The 17740-nt window shown below is 42.7% G+C and overlaps 1 protein-coding gene across 1 annotated transcript; it reads right to left on the bottom strand.

The window, feature by feature from the left end:
- Positions 1–2518: 2518 nt before the first annotated feature.
- LOC308076931 (uncharacterized protein) lies at positions 2519–13159 on the bottom strand. The gene is made up of 4 exons (XM_080417451.1): positions 12949–13159; positions 10844–10980; positions 9780–9818; positions 2519–9377 (listed from the first exon to the last, which is right to left on the bottom strand). The coding sequence occupies exon 4, from the start codon at positions 9375–9377 to the stop codon at positions 3096–3098; it is 6282 nt and encodes a 2093-aa protein (XP_080273577.1). The 5' UTR covers positions 9780–9818; positions 10844–10980; positions 12949–13159; the 3' UTR covers positions 2519–3095.
- Between the last annotated feature and the right edge of the window lie 4581 nt (positions 13160–17740).

The following is a 17740-nucleotide window of genomic DNA, read 5'->3' as shown; positions in this document are numbered from 1 at the left end:
TACCACTTGAGGTCTTGAGGATTATTTGGTTGTCATTTACAGCATTTAACATGTGTTTAAATCTAAATGTGTTCATCACAGCAGGGCGTCTCCGTTTTGGGGTTTCTGTCACCGTCAGGTCTGCTAGGAACAAAAGAAGAGGTTATTGTAGACTAATTACCATACTGTATTGATTGATTGATATCTTTACTGATCATGAAATAAAAAACATGTCACATGTAACATACATCAACAGGATAACACAAAAAAAAGCTTACAGCTTGTTTCCATTGCAGTCCTTTAGTTAGTATGAGCAGAGCCGTGCGGGAGAAATGCGGGGCCCTGTGCGAACTCGCGCGTGCGCGCCCCCGTCCCGCGCGCGCTCGATTTTTTGGCGGTTTTGGGCGGATATTTCCGAGTTTTTGGTGGTTATTTGCGGTTATTTCTTTTTATAACTCTTAATAAATGTGATTCTGTTCATTCATTTTTTCATTTTTTTGCGGGGCTCCCCCAAGCGCGGGGCCCTGTGCGGCCGCACAGTTCGCACTACCCTTGGTGCGGCCCTGAGTATGAGGTGTGTATGAGCTCACAACAAACTCACAACGCGTCGCATCGCGACGTGTTGTGAGTTTGTAGATCTGCTATTTTCAAACATTTTAGTACTTTTACTTTTGGTAGACAAAGGTACATATATCTTCAAAAATACTATTATCACTAAGCATTACAATTTTGGTTACACTTGTGAACACTCTGTGAACCCCATGTCTGCAATGGATTATAAATATATGTATAATGCATTATAATCAGCTTATAATAGTGTGTAATTATGCATATAAGCACGCGTGCAGTAAATACTCTTAATACTTTAGCATTTTAGTGTGATTATAAGTCGCTATCATTAGGTGCTTTAAGTAAAGTGGAGCAAATAGCGTTGTATCTATGGATTTTTGTAGATTGCACCAAATGTTTCTGCCTACACCAAATGACATTACTTTACTTAAAGCGCCCAATGACCTACAGTGCAATCACTTTATAATGCATTATAACAGTGATTATAATGCATTATAAAATTATTATGTATTACAACTATGAAAATAATCATACACACTATGATCCTTGCAGAACTATAAAATATTATATTTGACGTTATAAGGCATTATCAAATGCTTTAGAATGTGCTATGATTATTATTATAAAGTATTTATGAGTGCTTATAACAATTTTCCCCCTGGTATATAGTATGTTTATAATGCATTATAGACATGGGATGCACAGCAAGTATTACCGCGATGACTTTAAAGTATAGAACATAGATGGTGGTGACAATGGTAACAACTGTAGTAACTATACCTGTACTCACCGGTGGTATAATATGAGCACTGAGCAGGTTTAGATTACCTATGCCTCAGATTCAGAACTGGTCTTCAGAAGCCACCGGTCCTTGTGTTGGGTGCGGCCAAACCCCTCATCATAGTTGCCTTTCCTTCTGAATAGCTGCTGGTAGTGAAATATGCAGTAGAACTCTCCGTACAGAGGTGCATAACTGCGTACGCTACAATAGAAAACATCCGAGCACAATTATTTAAACCACTTAAAGAGTAGTTCACCCCCAAAAATTACTTATTTTCTATTAATTACACACCCCATGAAGCCTTGAATTCATGGAGATTATTTCGTTTTTGTCGCATTCCTGAGCCAATAATTCGGTGACCGAGTGGCTGTAGGAGACTCCAAAGTCATTTATTTGGGTGAACTACTCCTTTAAACCCTCTAGTCTTAGAGAACCGGACTTGAGTTACAACTATGCTTTTTTCCCCATCTACACCAAATCTCTTTGCCAAAAATAGCAGATCTACAAGCTCACAACGTGTCGGGTTGAGACACGTTGTGAGCTTGTAGATCGGCTATTTTTTGGCAAATGTTCCCTCCAGAATAGGCATGCTGGGTTTGAAGTGGTCAAGATTTGATTCTTCAAGCTGATGATAGATTTATTTATTGATTGATTGATATCTTTATTGATCATGAAATAAAAACATATGTCACATGTAACATACATCTGTAATGTAATTGCCTGAGAGAGTATTGTGTGAATGTTTTAACATGCTTAGATATATTTACTTATTTTGAAAAAAACAGATTTGGATTAGATTTTATTGAAACAATCAATTATTTCATGCTGGATTTACCTCCTGAAAATGTATGCTACTATGGCTGTATGTAGAGGAGTATAGCCAATCTCTGGCTTCACCAAAGGAATGGCCAAAGGGTGCAAATCAAAGATGAATGATTCCAGTTGATTTTATTGGTAGAATATTCTAAAATCTCACCTCAGTTTTTTCTTACAGTGTTTACAACAGAAACAGTTTTTGTGAAAAATGAACTTGTCTGCTGTGAATTTCTCCATTGGATAAACTGGTCTCAGGCATGCTGAACACATGTCTTGAGCAGATTGTTGAAACTGAGGGGAAGAGTAGTAAGACGTGTGTAAAGGATCATTGTATGACAACAATAAGTTGAAATAACAACAAAAAAACTAAAATTGCAACCAAGTTTTATGTATTTAATTTCAAATTCAGTCAAAAAGTATATAAATGATACAACCTAAAAATATCTCCCATATTTTGCATGACATAACCATAATATTCCTTCTAAACAATGCAATACTTGTCCACCCCTTAGTATGAAAAACATTATCAAAAAATATCAAATATTTTTAATTGGAAACATATTCAGTGGATTTCTCAGTGAATAAGAGCTTGACTCACTGTTGGTGGAAACCTCTGTCCAAAACCGTTCCTTTAAAAAAAATTATAATAATACTAAAATAGGGAAAATAGCAGATCTACTGTACAAGCTCACAACGTGTCGCATCGTGGCACGTTGTTAGCTTGCAGATCTGCTATTTTATTTTCAAATGATATTCTTTATTTAAGGGCATCCATTGTCATGTTACATCAGTTTTTCAAATAAGATTTCTTCAGTTGTCTGATCTGCTATTTTCACTACTTTTGTGTGACACTCTTGTATGATGAAGCAGGGCATTCATTTACGAAAAAACATAAGTTGAAACATGTAGATGATACGAGGTTTCCACCCGACACCAACGATATTCAAACTCAGGGTTTGTTGTTGATGGGCAACCTGACCTCTGGATACGTAGTGACCTGATTTGCGGTCGGACTGGTCACTACCTGACCACTAAGTGATGTCCTTGTTTCTGGCTGAGTCGTGACAACAGTGGAGATTTTGGATGAGTAAACCCCGTTGCCAAAGTCATCTGTCCTCTCATAATTCTCTGTTTTGGTGCCTGTCACACTGTTGCCCTCACAGTCAGTCTGTACCTGTAGTACACTGACCTCACGTTTAGACTTCTTCTTTTTTCTAGAGCTTTTTTTGCCTTGAGCGGCGGCAGTGTTGCAGTTCAGGGTCGTTGTTGAAAGGAATTTCTCTGGTGTGTTTGGGCTGTGCTGACAGGTTGGATGTGTTGCGGTCTCTGGTGTCACTACCTGTGTTTTATCGTTCTGTCTAGCAGCAGATTGGATTTCGATAAAGGCAGGGGAGGATGGAGGACTAGGTTTTGGACCAGGTACCTCAGGCTCTGATCCTGGCCTCTGGTCAACATGCAGACCTGCTGTGACTCTCTGAGTGGTAAGGCTGGCCTGTGTCTGTGATGTTGCAGTTCTGGTTGATCCGATGCTAATTTGACTAATATTACCAGAAGTAGAGGATACTAGGGACGCTTTAAACAAGCCAGATAAACCAGCAATGTCAGAGTCAGATTTCAAATTGGAGACGGAACAAAGTGCCTTCTTAATGGCCTCTTCAACACCCACTAGTCTGGCTAAGGTCTGTTCTTTTAGGTTCATGATTTCCTCGCTAGCTCTCTCTAGATCTCCGAAAACATGTGCCATCGATGACATGCTTTTAGTGTTCTTTGGGGGCGTAGTCTTGACCCTGTGTTCCACCGTTGCCTGCTTTGGTATCTTTGCTGGAGAGATGACGACCCAATCAGGCACATTCTCAAACACGCTCCGCAGTGAGCTTACGTCAACGTTGCTCGTGTCCTGTTCGATCTCATCGACCTTTGTCAGAATGTTCTGCAGCTCCTCTTGCTTTCGCAAATTGTCTAAGATCTCCATGGCTGCCGTCATGTTTCCTCTCATGATCTCATCCATGTGGACCGACAGCCTCTGTAGTCGTTCATCCTCTGTCTCCGTTCTCACCTTCCTTTCCCTCATTACAACTTGACTTGTTTGTATTGAATTATCTTTGTCTGTGCTGTTGTTAGTGGATGTGTGCTCGTTGGGTTTACTGCATGTGGTGGGACCGGTAACAACGTGTGGTTCCGCATCCACGTGTGTGAGAATAGTTGAATTATCATGTCCAGATGAATGTTCGGGGGTTTTGTTCTCATTCTGGGCAATTCTTACTCTTTTAGGTTTTACGGGAGCTGTCTTGAACTGAACATTCTTTCCCCCTCCGAATTTCTTACGTGCTTCCTGAAAATCTACGGGACACTCTTCTACGGCATTCTCGTCGTCTTTGGCTGAATCATTCTGGGGAGATTTCTCCTCTGATGTAATAGGCATGCCCTCTGTTTGGCTAATGTTACCCTCATGCACTAAGCTGGAAGCACCACTTATTTCTTTGCTGGGAGTTAACTGAATCTCCACAGACGTCTGGATATCTTCAACTGCCGGCTGATTTGCGTCACATCTATCACAGTCAAGCACATGTGGACTTGATTTAGTTGCATAGTCTTTTTGCGTCAAGCCTTTAGCAAGTGCATCTTTATAAGACATTGTTTTTGTAGGTGATTGAGGAGGTTGCTCCTCTTTTGATTCTTTTATTTCAGCAGTCGTAGCACTGATTTGAATCGTGTTGGTCAATTCAATATTTGCATGGTTTGGTTTCAAATGTGCAGGTTTAGTGGGGATAGCTGGTTTTGAAGCAGTAGACCTCTTGCTCGTCTTGGAGGAGGGTCCCGTGGATGGTACATGTGGTGTTTGACATGGACTTGTCGGTGGCTCTGCAACTGCTGAACTCTGCTCGTCATTGGTCAATTGGCCGAAATCTGCACAGGGCGCTGACTTAGATTCGGTCAAAAGTTCAACTCTGTTGTCTGCTTGTTTTTTAACAGACACTGTTTTACACACTGTTTTTTCTTTGTGGGATTTGGAGGAGCCACGGTATATCATTGCCGCTTTGAAGTCCCCTTTGGAGACGTTAATGCTGGACCTCTCCAGGGTATCCAAGGTAGTCTGGAGATTACCATGAACAACCTCTTCCTTATCTTCTTGATGCAGTTCTTCTGTTGCAGCACTCTGCAAAGACTTAATCGCTGCTTTCAAGTGTCCTTTCTGAACTACCTCTGTGCCCTGTTGTTGGCCTTCGCCACACATGTCACTGGCTGAATCTGTACCTATACCTGCTGAACTCTGCTCTTCAGTGGTCAATTGGCTGAAATCTACACAGGACGCTGACTTAGATTCAGTCAAAAGTTCAACTCTGTTGTCTGCTTGGTTTTTGACAGACACTGTTTTACACACTGTTTTTTCTTTGTGGGATTTGGAGGAGCCACGGTATATCATTGCCGCTTTGAAGTCCCCTTTGGAGACGTTAATGCTGGACCTCTCCAGGGAATCCAAGGTAGACTGGAGATTACCATGTACAACCTCCTCCTTATCTTCTTGATGCAGTTCTGTTGCAGCAGTATGCAACGACTTAATGGCCGCTTTCAAGTGTCCTTTCTGAACTACCTCTGTGCCCTGTTGTTGGCCTTCACCACACATGTCACTGGCTGAATCTGTATCTATACCTGCTGAACTCTGCTCTTCAGTGGTCATTTGACTGAAATCTACACAGGACGCTGACTTAGATTCAGTCAAAAGTTCAACTCTGTTGTCTGCTTGTTTTTTAACAGACACTGTTTTACACACTGTTTTTTCTTTGTGGGATTTGGAGGAGCCACGGTATATCATTGCCTCTTTGAAGTCCCCTTTGGAGACGTTAATGCTGGACCTCTCCAGGGAATCCAAGGTAGACTGGAGATTACCATGTACAACCTCCTCCTTATCTTCTTGATGCAGTTCTGTTGCAGCAGTATGCAAAGACTTAATGGCTGCTTTTAAGTGTCCTTTCTGAACGACCTCCGTGCCCTGTTGTTGGCCCTCTGCACCACAGGTTTCACTGGCTGAGTCTGTATCTGTACAGCTTGTCTCCGTATTCTCACGTTGGCTCTTTGATCTGTGGTCGGCGGTGTTGAACGTCTTTTGTTTTTGCACGTCATCGGGGGGAAATCCTGCTTGCACTTTGGCGGCCTTCGCTACCTCAACATCGTTCCTGGCTACAGAGGCTATATTATGGAGCTTTGAAAGTTCTTTTGCCTCATTCGTGGCCTGCTGGAGACTGCAGATCGCAGCCTTGAGGTGACAGAGTTCGTTTTCATCATCATCTACCACTTGTTGCACTTGTCCCAATGTTTCACAGGGTGCTGACTTAGATTCGCTCAAAAGTCCAACTTTGTGTTCAGCCGGGTTTCGAGCAGACATCGCATCCACCGTTTTACACGATTTTTTGTGGGATTTGGAGGAACCCCGGTATATCATTGCCGCTTTGAAGTCGCCTTTGGAGACGTTAATGCTGGACTTCTCCAGGGAATCCAAAGCCGCCTGGAGATTACCATGAACGACCTCTTCCTTATCTTCTTGATGCAGTTCTTCTGTCGCAGCACTCTGCAAAGACTTAATGGCTGCTTTCAGGTGTCCTTTCTGAACTACCTCTGTGCCCTGTTGGTCTTCACCACACATGTCACTGGCTGAATCTGTATCTGGACCTGTTGAACTCTGCTCTTCGGTGGTCAATTGGCCAAAATCTACACAGGACTTAGATTCGGTTTCTGCCGGGTTCTGAACAGACGCTGTTTTAGAAGTGTCTTTGTGGCATTTGGAGGAGCCACGGTATATCATCGCCGCTTTGAAGTCCCCTTTGGAGACGTTAATGCTTGACCTCTCCAGGGAATCCAAAGTTGCCCGGAGATTACCAGGAACGACCTCTTCCTTGTCTTCTTGATGCAGTTCTGTTGCAGCGGTGTGCAACGACTTAATGGCTGCCTTCAAGTGTCCTTTCTGAACTACCTCCGTGCCCTGTTGTTGGCCCTCTGCACCACATGTGTCACTGGCTGAATCGGCATCTGTACAGCTTGTCTCCATATTATCATGTGGACGAAATGAAGCTTTAGTTTCAATTGTGTCCTGTTGGAAACTGTCATCCCCCTGCCTCCCAAGACATGGATGTGACTCCTGTGGTGCAACTTTGAAGACGCTTGCTTTTTCCTGACATTTTGAAGAAGGTTCCCCCTTTCCACGTTTCTTACTTTGACATGTGAGTCCAGGAGAAAGCTTGGTAGAGTGAACAGCATCACTGCGAATCATTGGTTTGGGTTGGACAGGACGTTGATCCGCGGAGAACATGCTTCTCAATTTCTTCACGTCCACCGGGACCCATTCAGGATCTTCTACCTCTGCGTCGTCTCTTGGCAGAACCCGGGTCTGGTCAGGACAGGGTTCCTGCTCCAAGGGTTCGGCCTGAAGAGTTTTCAGATACTCCAAATCCCCCTTCTCAATGCAGCTACTGAACAGTTTCACGTTCCCCCTCATGTTGGCGTCGGGCGTGATCGACGCCGGACAGCCTTGGTCTTGAGCGTTGGCCAGAAGGCAACTTATGGTCGATTTAACGTCCCCTCTTCTTACATCTTGAATGTCACTGTCATTCGTCACTGCACTCACTACTGGTTCACCAGGTTCAATGCTGCATCCTTGCGGAGGAGGACGGTAACCTTTCACGTCTCCCTCAGCGTAACGGTAGAGGGAGTACACAGTGACTTCATCCTTTTGAATGATCACTCCTTTTCTCAGGGAGTTGTCTTGGTAGAGAATATCCTCAATGAGCTGAACTGCATTTGCTGTTTTGAACTCTGTATCTTGCTTGGCATTGAATTGGCACTGGTGGACAGGTACGTCCACCAGAGTGAGTGCTACATTCCCTTCCTTATCCTCCTTCAGGTAGATGACCTCTGGCTTCCGGTTTGCCCTTGGTAACAGCTGGAGTATGAAGTTCTTTGCCCCACCCTCTGCCACCTCATTATATTGTATCTCTGGCCCAGTCTGGGATAGCGTATATTTAGCCTTTGTGGCTATCATCGTCTCGTGGACCTCAATGACTGACCCGTTTGAATGGATGGCATTGAAGTGATAGAGAGAATTCAGCGTTTCGTTCATTCTCTCCACCACCGTCTCCATTGCCTCCTTGTTCTGGTGCATAATTTGATGGAATGGCATGGTGTCAAACAGGTGGGTTCTGCTCTTAACCTGAGCCTCGTTAGCCCTGTTGTCTACTGCTGGCGGGTCACCATATGGTGAGACACTGCTCTGGCCCTTTGTTTCACAGTCGTGTGATTTGTCTCTGTTTAAGTTTGTTGAGATAAAAGGGTTGTTTTGGAACAGATCTGCACTTGTTTTTATCAAATCAACTGTTTCCTCAAAGCCCTCTGTTTCCTCAAAGCTATCCCCAAAGCTTTTGGGAAAGCTCACTGACTGATCCTCAAAGACAGGTCTGGCAGCTGGAATGCCTTTCTTGTGTTCCTGATTTTCATAAAAAGTGTGTTTGGAACCTGAACCAACAACATGGATGCATGGCTCCTGCTTGTGACACTGCTTTGCCAAGTCAAGGTTTTCAACAGAGACACTGCTGTTTTCTCTGTGTTGTTTCTGTTTTTTGCCCTTCTTCTCAACCTTTTGTTTTTTCTTTTGCACTGCCCCTGTCTTGTCCTCAGAAATGACAACCTTGCCCTGTAGCATGCTGTCTGAACCTGGTTTAAAGTTGTCAACACGTTGACTCTCAAACATCTTTCTGGCAGACTGAACATCTATTCTAACCATCTCCTCGGATTCCACGTCGCGATCGTTAGCGGAAGTGTCCCTTTGGGCAACCTTCAAGGTTTCATTAATCCTCTCATTCTGAGCTGATGTTCTTCTAACATCCCCTCCTTCCGCTGCTCCTTCTGCCATGTGTGTCGTGGTGGCATCGGGAGCCTCTGTGTTGCGCATGTTCTCAAATAACCAGCGCCTGGAGAGCACCTCTCCCTCATATCCAGTTTCGGCAGCTGTTGGCCCTCTCTCTAAGCTCAGAACCTCAGCCAGCTCCTCATCCATCAGCTCTGGTTGAGTGTGCTTGAGGAGCCTCCGCAGTTCATTCTTTTGCCGCTTTTGGTTAAAAATCTCTTTGGAGAGCTGGGGTGGCATGGAGTGCAAGGTGGGCTGGATAGGTGTCCCGGAGACGTGTCTGTCCCGATGAGGTAGAGGAGCATCTTCTTTAGTGTGCTTGGGGTCTTCTGCCATCTTAGGTGAAGAGCAAAATGGTATTGTCATCATTGAGCCTTAATGTTGCTGTCCAATAGAACTCATGCGCAAAACGGGCAACCAAGCTTTCGGGAATTAGAGCTGTCTTACCGTATGTGAATTGGTTCAGCCAATATGCATTCCACATGCATTCCAAGTGGGTTAGTTGCACTCCAAGACAAACCGCCATTGTACTTATATTCCAACAACAAATTAATCGAAATTTGTTCATTTTCAATGTTGTAAAATGTAGGTGCAATATTTTACAGTAGGCATACAGTATGTTCTACTTACTTCAAAGTAGAGTGTGTGATTGTGACAATACCACTCAAAACACAGACCAGAAGAAATCACCACAAACATGCAAAACCGTCGATCAAACTCTGCACACCATTAGCTTACCTTTACTCTTTTCCCAAATCCAGATGAGTGATCCTGAGCCTAGAAGGAAACAATCATTATCTCAGGTCATGTGTAAACCATAAAATGAGCAATGTTTTCGTCAGAGTCAGGCCTTTAGGCCAAACGGGACGTGTAATACTGTAGCTCATCGTGTGTCTGATGTAATGGGAATTTCAAAGTGCATCTTCCTCCATAGATAATTAACTACAGTAAAGTGCAGCTGCACATCCTCTTTATCAGACTCGTTAGCACATTGAGCTTGCAAAGTGTGTAGACCAGGGTTTGTGAGCTTGTAGATCGGCTATTTTGGGTTAGAGTTCTCTTCAGAATAAAGATGCTAGGGTTCAAGTTAATGATGTAAAATTTGAAAAAAATCCCTATCACACAAAGATTTGGTGGCCCCCTGTAGTAACTCTGAGGACCCTCTAGGGGTCCCGGACCCCCTGTTGAAGACCCCTGGTGTAGACTATTTAGTCTCTTTTTGGATTTCAAACCTCTTTATTACTCTGTACTGTAATATTAATAATATTAGTTATTAATTTAATATTAGCACTAGAAACTTTATTTCAATGTGTACTGGATTTTAAGACCGAAACATTCTAAATGCATGTTAGCTGATAACGATTGTTATGGTCTCTTATTAATACAACAAGATACAAAGAAGAAAACAAGAAAGAAATCATTGTAAAGAGTTTTTGATTATTCTAATCAATCCACAAGAGCATTTATTTCACTATACAGTATTCTGATATTTACTGTTTACATGGAATTCAGGGATAGGGGCGGCCATAGCTGAGTGGTTAGTGAGCCCGCCTAGGGAGCCAGAGGCCCTGGTTGCCCCAGGTACGATTCCAGGCCACGCCAGCATATGAGTCGAGGAAATGAAATTTGTCCCTGAGCAAGACTCTTAACCCTTAATTGCTCACAGGCCCTCATTGGAAACAAGCCCGCAAGGACTTTCATGAACGTCCTGTTAAAAGGAATTATATTATCACGTACAAAAGACATAATATTTGCAGCATGAGACTATGCATCAAAAAAGGCAATAGGAGACAACTACTGACCGGTTTTAAGAGGCTATCTCTTGGTTCTGCAGCTGCCACCTTTGACAGATAGAGAGCAGAGATGGATTTGACTGAGATTTCGCTGGCCTGGCTGAAAGAGCTGTCTCTGAAGTCTGCAATCGACCTCCTCTTATCCGCTGCAGAGACATATACAGTAAATAGATACAGTAGTTGTAAGTCAACAAACCACGGTTCAGATTCTGCATGTGCTGCGTATTGCTTCAAAGTCAGTCAGACTTTGCATAAGATGTGATCAAAACTCCCTGAGATGAGTGATGATGATAGCATTGTTATGGCAAGGACTTTACCCTTTCAACTGTTTCAATGGGATCCCTATAGCAAGAGCCTCCAAAAGCTCCAGTGCACTCATCAGGATCCCAGCTCTGCTAGGATCCTGATGAGAGTGCGTAAATATAGTACGAGCACATCACACCCATCCTCCACTCACTGCATGCACTGGCTTCCCATTTCCTCCCGGACAGAATACTATTTCTCTCTGTTATTCCATCAATGCATCCACGGTAACGGTAGCTTTTACTCTGTACTGTAGCACTTTTAGATTTGTTTCAAATGTAAGGTACACTATAAATAAAAATGTATCACATGGGGTTTGTTGTCACTATAATGCACTTAGTTTTTTTCAATGAAAAGATTTAGTGTAGTAAAGTTCATATCAAAGTCAAAAGACCAGCTGCCTCATGTCACGAGTATTTTAAGAGACTGTCATAAGATCATGTGATCGAGAGGCAGCAATAGAGTTATGCCACTATGCAGACCATGAAAACAATGGCATAAACAATTATAACCCAGTGTTGACAACCGAACTGATGACTACAGTTCTCATGAGTACACTGTGTAGTGTGATTGTCAATGAAAATAAGTTGCTGTTGATTGTCATTACACACTTTCAACGCTGAACTTCAACAGCTGCCATGAAGGCAAGTTATAAATGTACTGCTAGTGGAGTAGCAGGACTGACACTTGACTCCACTGACACATATTTAGATTTAGGAGGATAGGAAGGTCTCAGCTTAGCATTGAACATCAACGGTGAACCCACGTCTTTTAGCCCTTTGTAAGACTAAATTAACTGTTCAATATCAGTTTGCAAAGAAATGAGTCAAATGTTTAAGTAAAGACCTTCTGGAGTTGTGAATCACTAAGTGTGAATTAGGTCACATTTAGTGATGTCCAAACCTCACTCTGACAAAAGCACTTCAAGACTTCAAGAAATATGAATGCAATTCGTATTACATTATTAGTGATCTATTCTATACAACACATAAGGAAATTAATGAATATAAAAACATATAACAGTTGTAATGTGTTATTATAACATTGATTATAACAAGTCATTTCTTAACTTTTTCTTCAATTTTTATAAAAGCTTGTTTGGTTGGTTTTATTTTATGGTATGTATTCTTTTAGTATTATTTCTACACACACACACCTGTAAACAGTGTTGGAAGAAATACTCAAGTAAAAGTATCAATACCGCTATGTAGAAATACTGTTATAAGTAAAAGTCTGGTATAAAACATTTACTTGAGTAAAAGTGAAAAAGTATTGGCATCAAAATATAGTGTTTTTTATAGTAAGTACCAAAAGTAAAAGTACTCATTATGTACCCTGTCCCCTGTCATGTATAAAACATCTTTTGAAAATAGATATACAAGCTCACAATGTGTCAAATAGCCAAAGTATATAGAGGGCTGGTTAATGTATACGTTTTAGTTATAGTTACTTCAAAGTAACTTAAGTTTTCAAAGAATTATAGTGGAGTCAAAAGTACAATATTTGCCTCTTAGATGTAGTGGAGTAGAAGTAAAAGTATTGAAAATTGGAAGAGTAAATGTACTTAGTTACTTTCCAACCACTGTAAACATCATGCTTGTAATCTTGCAAGCAAGCACACACACACACACACACACACACACACACACACACACACACACACACACACACACACACACACACACACACACACACACACACACACACACACACACACACACACACACACACACACACACACACACACACACACACACCATGAAACACATACAGGCACGACGCAAAGGTTGTTCAGATAAATCTGTACTCACAGAGTGAAACGTCTCCCAATCCCTTGTTTCTATTGTCTGTGTCTCTTGGTTTGAATCAAAGCTGTGTAGAAGTGTCTGGTCTTGAAGTACTGTGGGTTCTACTATGTCTAGAATAGATGATCTTCTCTATGTGAACCCCAAAGTCTCTTTCACTCTTCCTTGGTCTTGCCCTTGTTCACCATGTGGATGCTTTTACAGTCATCCCTGTTGTGAAGACAGCTGACCCTGTCACCCCCGCACCGCACACTCATGCAGGACCTGTGTCGTGGCTGGTTATTTCTGGACTTGAGCGCAGCGTTGCCATGTCCGCTTATTATAAGCGACTTTGGGCTTCTTTTTCTGTAAAGTCGCTTTGGAAGTTGCAGGTTGCGGTTCTTTGGACTTGTTTCTGAAGTTTAGTTGCTTATTTGAGCTTACTTCCTAATGTCAAGGACCCCCCAAATTAGGATGCAGACCCTCCATCTGAAAATATTTTGTGCCAGGGACCCCCATACAAGATTTGTGTTGTTAAAATGTAAAAAAAAACTTCCACATTTAAGACATATATTATATATATAGGTTTTAAATGGTTAAACTGATCTTGATAGGCGCTTCTTTTGGGCTTGTTTTATATAGACCTGGTTGCTTGTTTCTTTCACAAGATCTGGCGACACTCTCCTAGACTTGAGTGGCCCGGTATGCCGACAGCAGGTTGAGTCAATCACAGCTCCCTGCACTGTCATGGTGTTGATAAGATTCCCGTCCACTGCCCCTTCCTCCCCTGTCCACCCACCTAATGTACCCTCTTAGACTTTATTTTGGTTGCATGGCTCAGTGTGTGACATGCCCTCTCTATGATGTTTACCAGCAGCGTCGGTGTCGTGCGGCCTACGATTAGTGAGACGCATAACAGCCACAGAATTCCTTCGCAATTTAATCATCCACGGTAATCGTCCCATTACCGTGCCTAAATGATTTCTTTGTGTTTTCCCTGTAACCCTATATACCAACTGTAATACAGATTCCAAACTGATATAACAAACTAACACATTTGATTTAGAAGACATTTGATGGTACTCACCACCAGATTCAGATGCTGTTATTTTCTCAAAATCAATACCACCTATGGTCCGTCTCCTCTCTGTTCGGGTTTTATTCATCACCTAGATAGAGACAATTTGGAGAGATAGAATGCTACTTTTACATTTATCCATACATTTATTGAATATTCCCCGTCAAAGCCGCTAACAATAAACAGTTTTACCTTCAGTGTCGCCCCATTTTCTGTAGCATTAGCTTTAGCATCATCAGGCATGGCAATGGAAGCACCGGCAGATGTTAGGCCTTCCCGCTTCTCTCTGGGGGCCTCGTTCCCCTCGAAACCTCCTCTCGCCTCTGGCGTAGTGGCGTCGGCGGCGCTGGGAGGCGCGGTGGGCCTCGCCGCTCTCATCACCGGGCGCGGCGTGTCACGCTTTGACTCAAACAGAGCCCTCAGGGCCCCTGTGCCCCCGGAGCTGTGTTGTAGGCTCCCCATTGACTTACTGCGGGTCAAGTTGGTCTTGACCATCAGAGGACGTTCCTTCTCCTCCTTCCTCTTCAGCAGGCGCTCTGGTTTACTTTCCGACTGCACACTCACATTGGGAGAGGACGCGGTGGTTGTTGTTGACTTTAGGGTTGTCTTGTGGTGAAACAATGAAACCATACATTATGTCTGGCCTGCAACAGTTTTCTTTTTTTCCCACTTTGTAAAAGTTCATTGTTACACTAATAGATAATGGAAGAGTTTTACCTCTTGTTGCGGCGCTGGTTTCGGCTTTGGTTCCACACAGTTGGTTGAAGATACATCAATTGGTCTGCTCACTTCCGCTGTGGTTTGGTATCTGTGACATGTAAGAAGACATAATAATAATATTACAACACAGTCATACCCAGTGAATACATTACATAAAGGTCAAAGTGGTTGACGATGACCAGTAGTAGTTGTCATACTAAGTAAGCCTTGCCGAGCCATGTGAATAGGGCAGGAGCCTATCTCCTGTTTCTGTAGCGTGAGGCGGCATGATGTACAAGTACACCCCCTGGACATGACACTAGTATGTAGCAGGGACTTACCCCCAATCCAACCATTGATGATGCTGAGTGCTAAGCAGGGAGGTGCTGGGTCCCAATTTTATAGTCTTTGGCATGCCCCGGGAGGGGGAATCGAACCCCGACCTCCCAATCTCAGGGCGGACAACCTAACCAACCACTGAGCTGGTAGTTGTCACAGACATATGATGACAGAATGATGAAGACGGTGTTCCTCTTACCTAGCAACAAGCTGGGACACAGATGTCTTCCGGTCTCTAAGTCCTGCTCCCGTCCGGACAGGCTTGTCACATGACGAGGCGACACTCTTCATGGACTGAGTGCGTCTCAGGTTGCTCTTCCAGTCCATGGTCCAGTCCAGTCCAGTCCAGGACTTCCCACACCCACACTTTCTGATGTGAACAATAAGGCCACCATCACACGCTTAGCACTTACAATAACAAATGACACTGATCAGTGATCCATCCCCTGTATCGCTTGAAGTGGGAAAAGGTTCGTTTTAGGAGGAGTTTTGTCCCCTTAGCAAATTGAAAGCATCTGTCATTTTAGATTTTAACACGTTGGCTATTCAAAAATAGCAGATATACATATGAATCCACAGTCCTGTTTACCTAACCACTGCACCTAACCACTGAGATGGGCCATATGGCACGGGAACGGTTGGTTCCCAAGGCTACTTACTTAACCACCACTGAGGTAATGTGATGATAACGAGATAAAAAAATGATCAAAGTCCATGTCCCCGGTAATCAAGCCATTTGATTTCCTATTGATTATATTATTAATTTAGAGCATTACCTTTTGGATCAGTCAGTCAGTCAGACAGACAGTGTCTATTCCAAGTGACACCCAGAAGAAGCCGTTCTACACTGCATCACATCACAAGATGCATACACACTGTAAAACAGTGTGTTTAGACCAAAGTCCTTGTTCCTAGTTCCTCGTTAATTTTCTGTGACTCGATGGATAATGATCTATGGGAATGTCTAGGAAAAAGGCCAGCAGCGAGGCAGCAAACAAATGGCAAACAGCAGGACATAGATCGTTAATAGATCATTACAAGTAACAGAGCGACAGTATAATTAGGTCTCTAGAGATATGTAGAGGTACAAATGCACTGTCCCACTAAGGGGACAAATGACTGAACCTACAGATTTATTTCATGGCCCCGGACCAAATATATATACATAATATGTATATATAGTATATATAGGCGATATAAGTGCGTAATAATTAACTCACTTAGCAATGATCATTGTGTAATTGGATCGCTACAGAGTCGACAAAAAGTGAAATTCTAACAGAAATTATGCTTGAAAAACAACACAAATACATCAGAGAGATCAAATTACCATTTTTATGTGGAACTGAAATATGTTTTTTTCTTTCTTTGTTTTGCAAGACCAATTTAGAACAAGAGAATTACGCTCAGCAGATCTCAAATCTCCGCCAGGAGGCATGCTATAATAATAATAATAATAATAATAATAATAATAACCACAACAATAACAGCAATGTATGCGGTTACATTTATACCTACAGCCATGAAAGAGTACAGTGTGGCATGTGATTACCAGTTGTACTAGATCTACTGTCTGCCTCCCTCCAGAGGTGCCTTAATGCATGGGTTTACGAGGGGCTTACGCCTCGGGTCAACGAGGGCAAGAGGCCTTATGAGCGTAAATTTTTGTGTGCATACATATCATACATTTAAATATGTTATATATTTGCCCCCACCGTCATAAACATGAATGTGACAGGGAAGTCCCGGAGGTTTCCCTTGAGAAGCTATGATCGGAGTGCTGTAGTGTAAACAACAAGTCCTATCCATGTTGTGATCTGCAGTGTGTTGCACGTGTGTGTCAAGCTGTCAAGCATGTGAAATATGAAGTGTTCGCATCATAGCGATGCTCAGAAACAAATAGAACAGAATAAAGAGTATACTGAAGAAATAGGACATGGATTGGCCAAGTGGTTTGCTGGATTAGCTGCAGCAGACACACAGACAGACAGACAGACAGACAGACAGACAGACAGACAGGGGTGAACGCAAGATATCCTGATACATTTAGATGTATTCATGTTATCTTACTTGCATTCTTTTCGAGTTTATGCATAGTGCTTAACCAGGCTATCACTCCAGGGAGGTTCCTAGACATTAATATGTCTGTATATATTTATTTTTCTTGGTGTCAGCAGCAGAACCCAAGTGACACTATTTGTGTGACCCGTAATTAGAATGCCACTGGTTGAGAACTAGTGTGGCCACTTGATCTTGGTCTCAGACACCAAGGAACAAATGTCCCGGAAGTCTGTCTCCCCACCCAGGGATTTCCAGTCCTTCTGACCTCAGGGGTTGAGTTTAAAGCAGGGGAACTCTCATGGTGTCTCCTGACCTCACTGACCCCAACCAGACATGTGTTACATGCTGCAGCAAAACTGCATCCACAGGGAAAGTGCAGCGATGGGAGAAGTACTCACATGTTTTACTTAAGTAAAAGTATCAATACCGCAATGTATAGAAATACTCTGTTACAAGTAAAAGTCCGGAATTAAAAAATGTCTTGAGTAACAGTACAAAAGTATTGGTATCAAAATGCACTTAAAGTACCAAAAGTAGAAAGTACTCCTTATGCAGAATGTCCCATTTCACAAGTTTTCAAATGTATACAAATCTTTTGAAAATAGCAGATCTACAAGCTCACGATGATTTGCATCACGACAT

This window comes from Gymnoscopelus braueri (assembly GCF_963280865.1).
Source record: "Gymnoscopelus braueri genome assembly, chromosome: 21".
Classification (NCBI taxonomy): domain Eukaryota; kingdom Metazoa; phylum Chordata; class Actinopteri; order Myctophiformes; family Myctophidae; genus Gymnoscopelus; species Gymnoscopelus braueri.
Note: the sequence above shows the minus strand (reverse complement) of the source record. Positions and strands in the feature narration are given on the sequence as shown.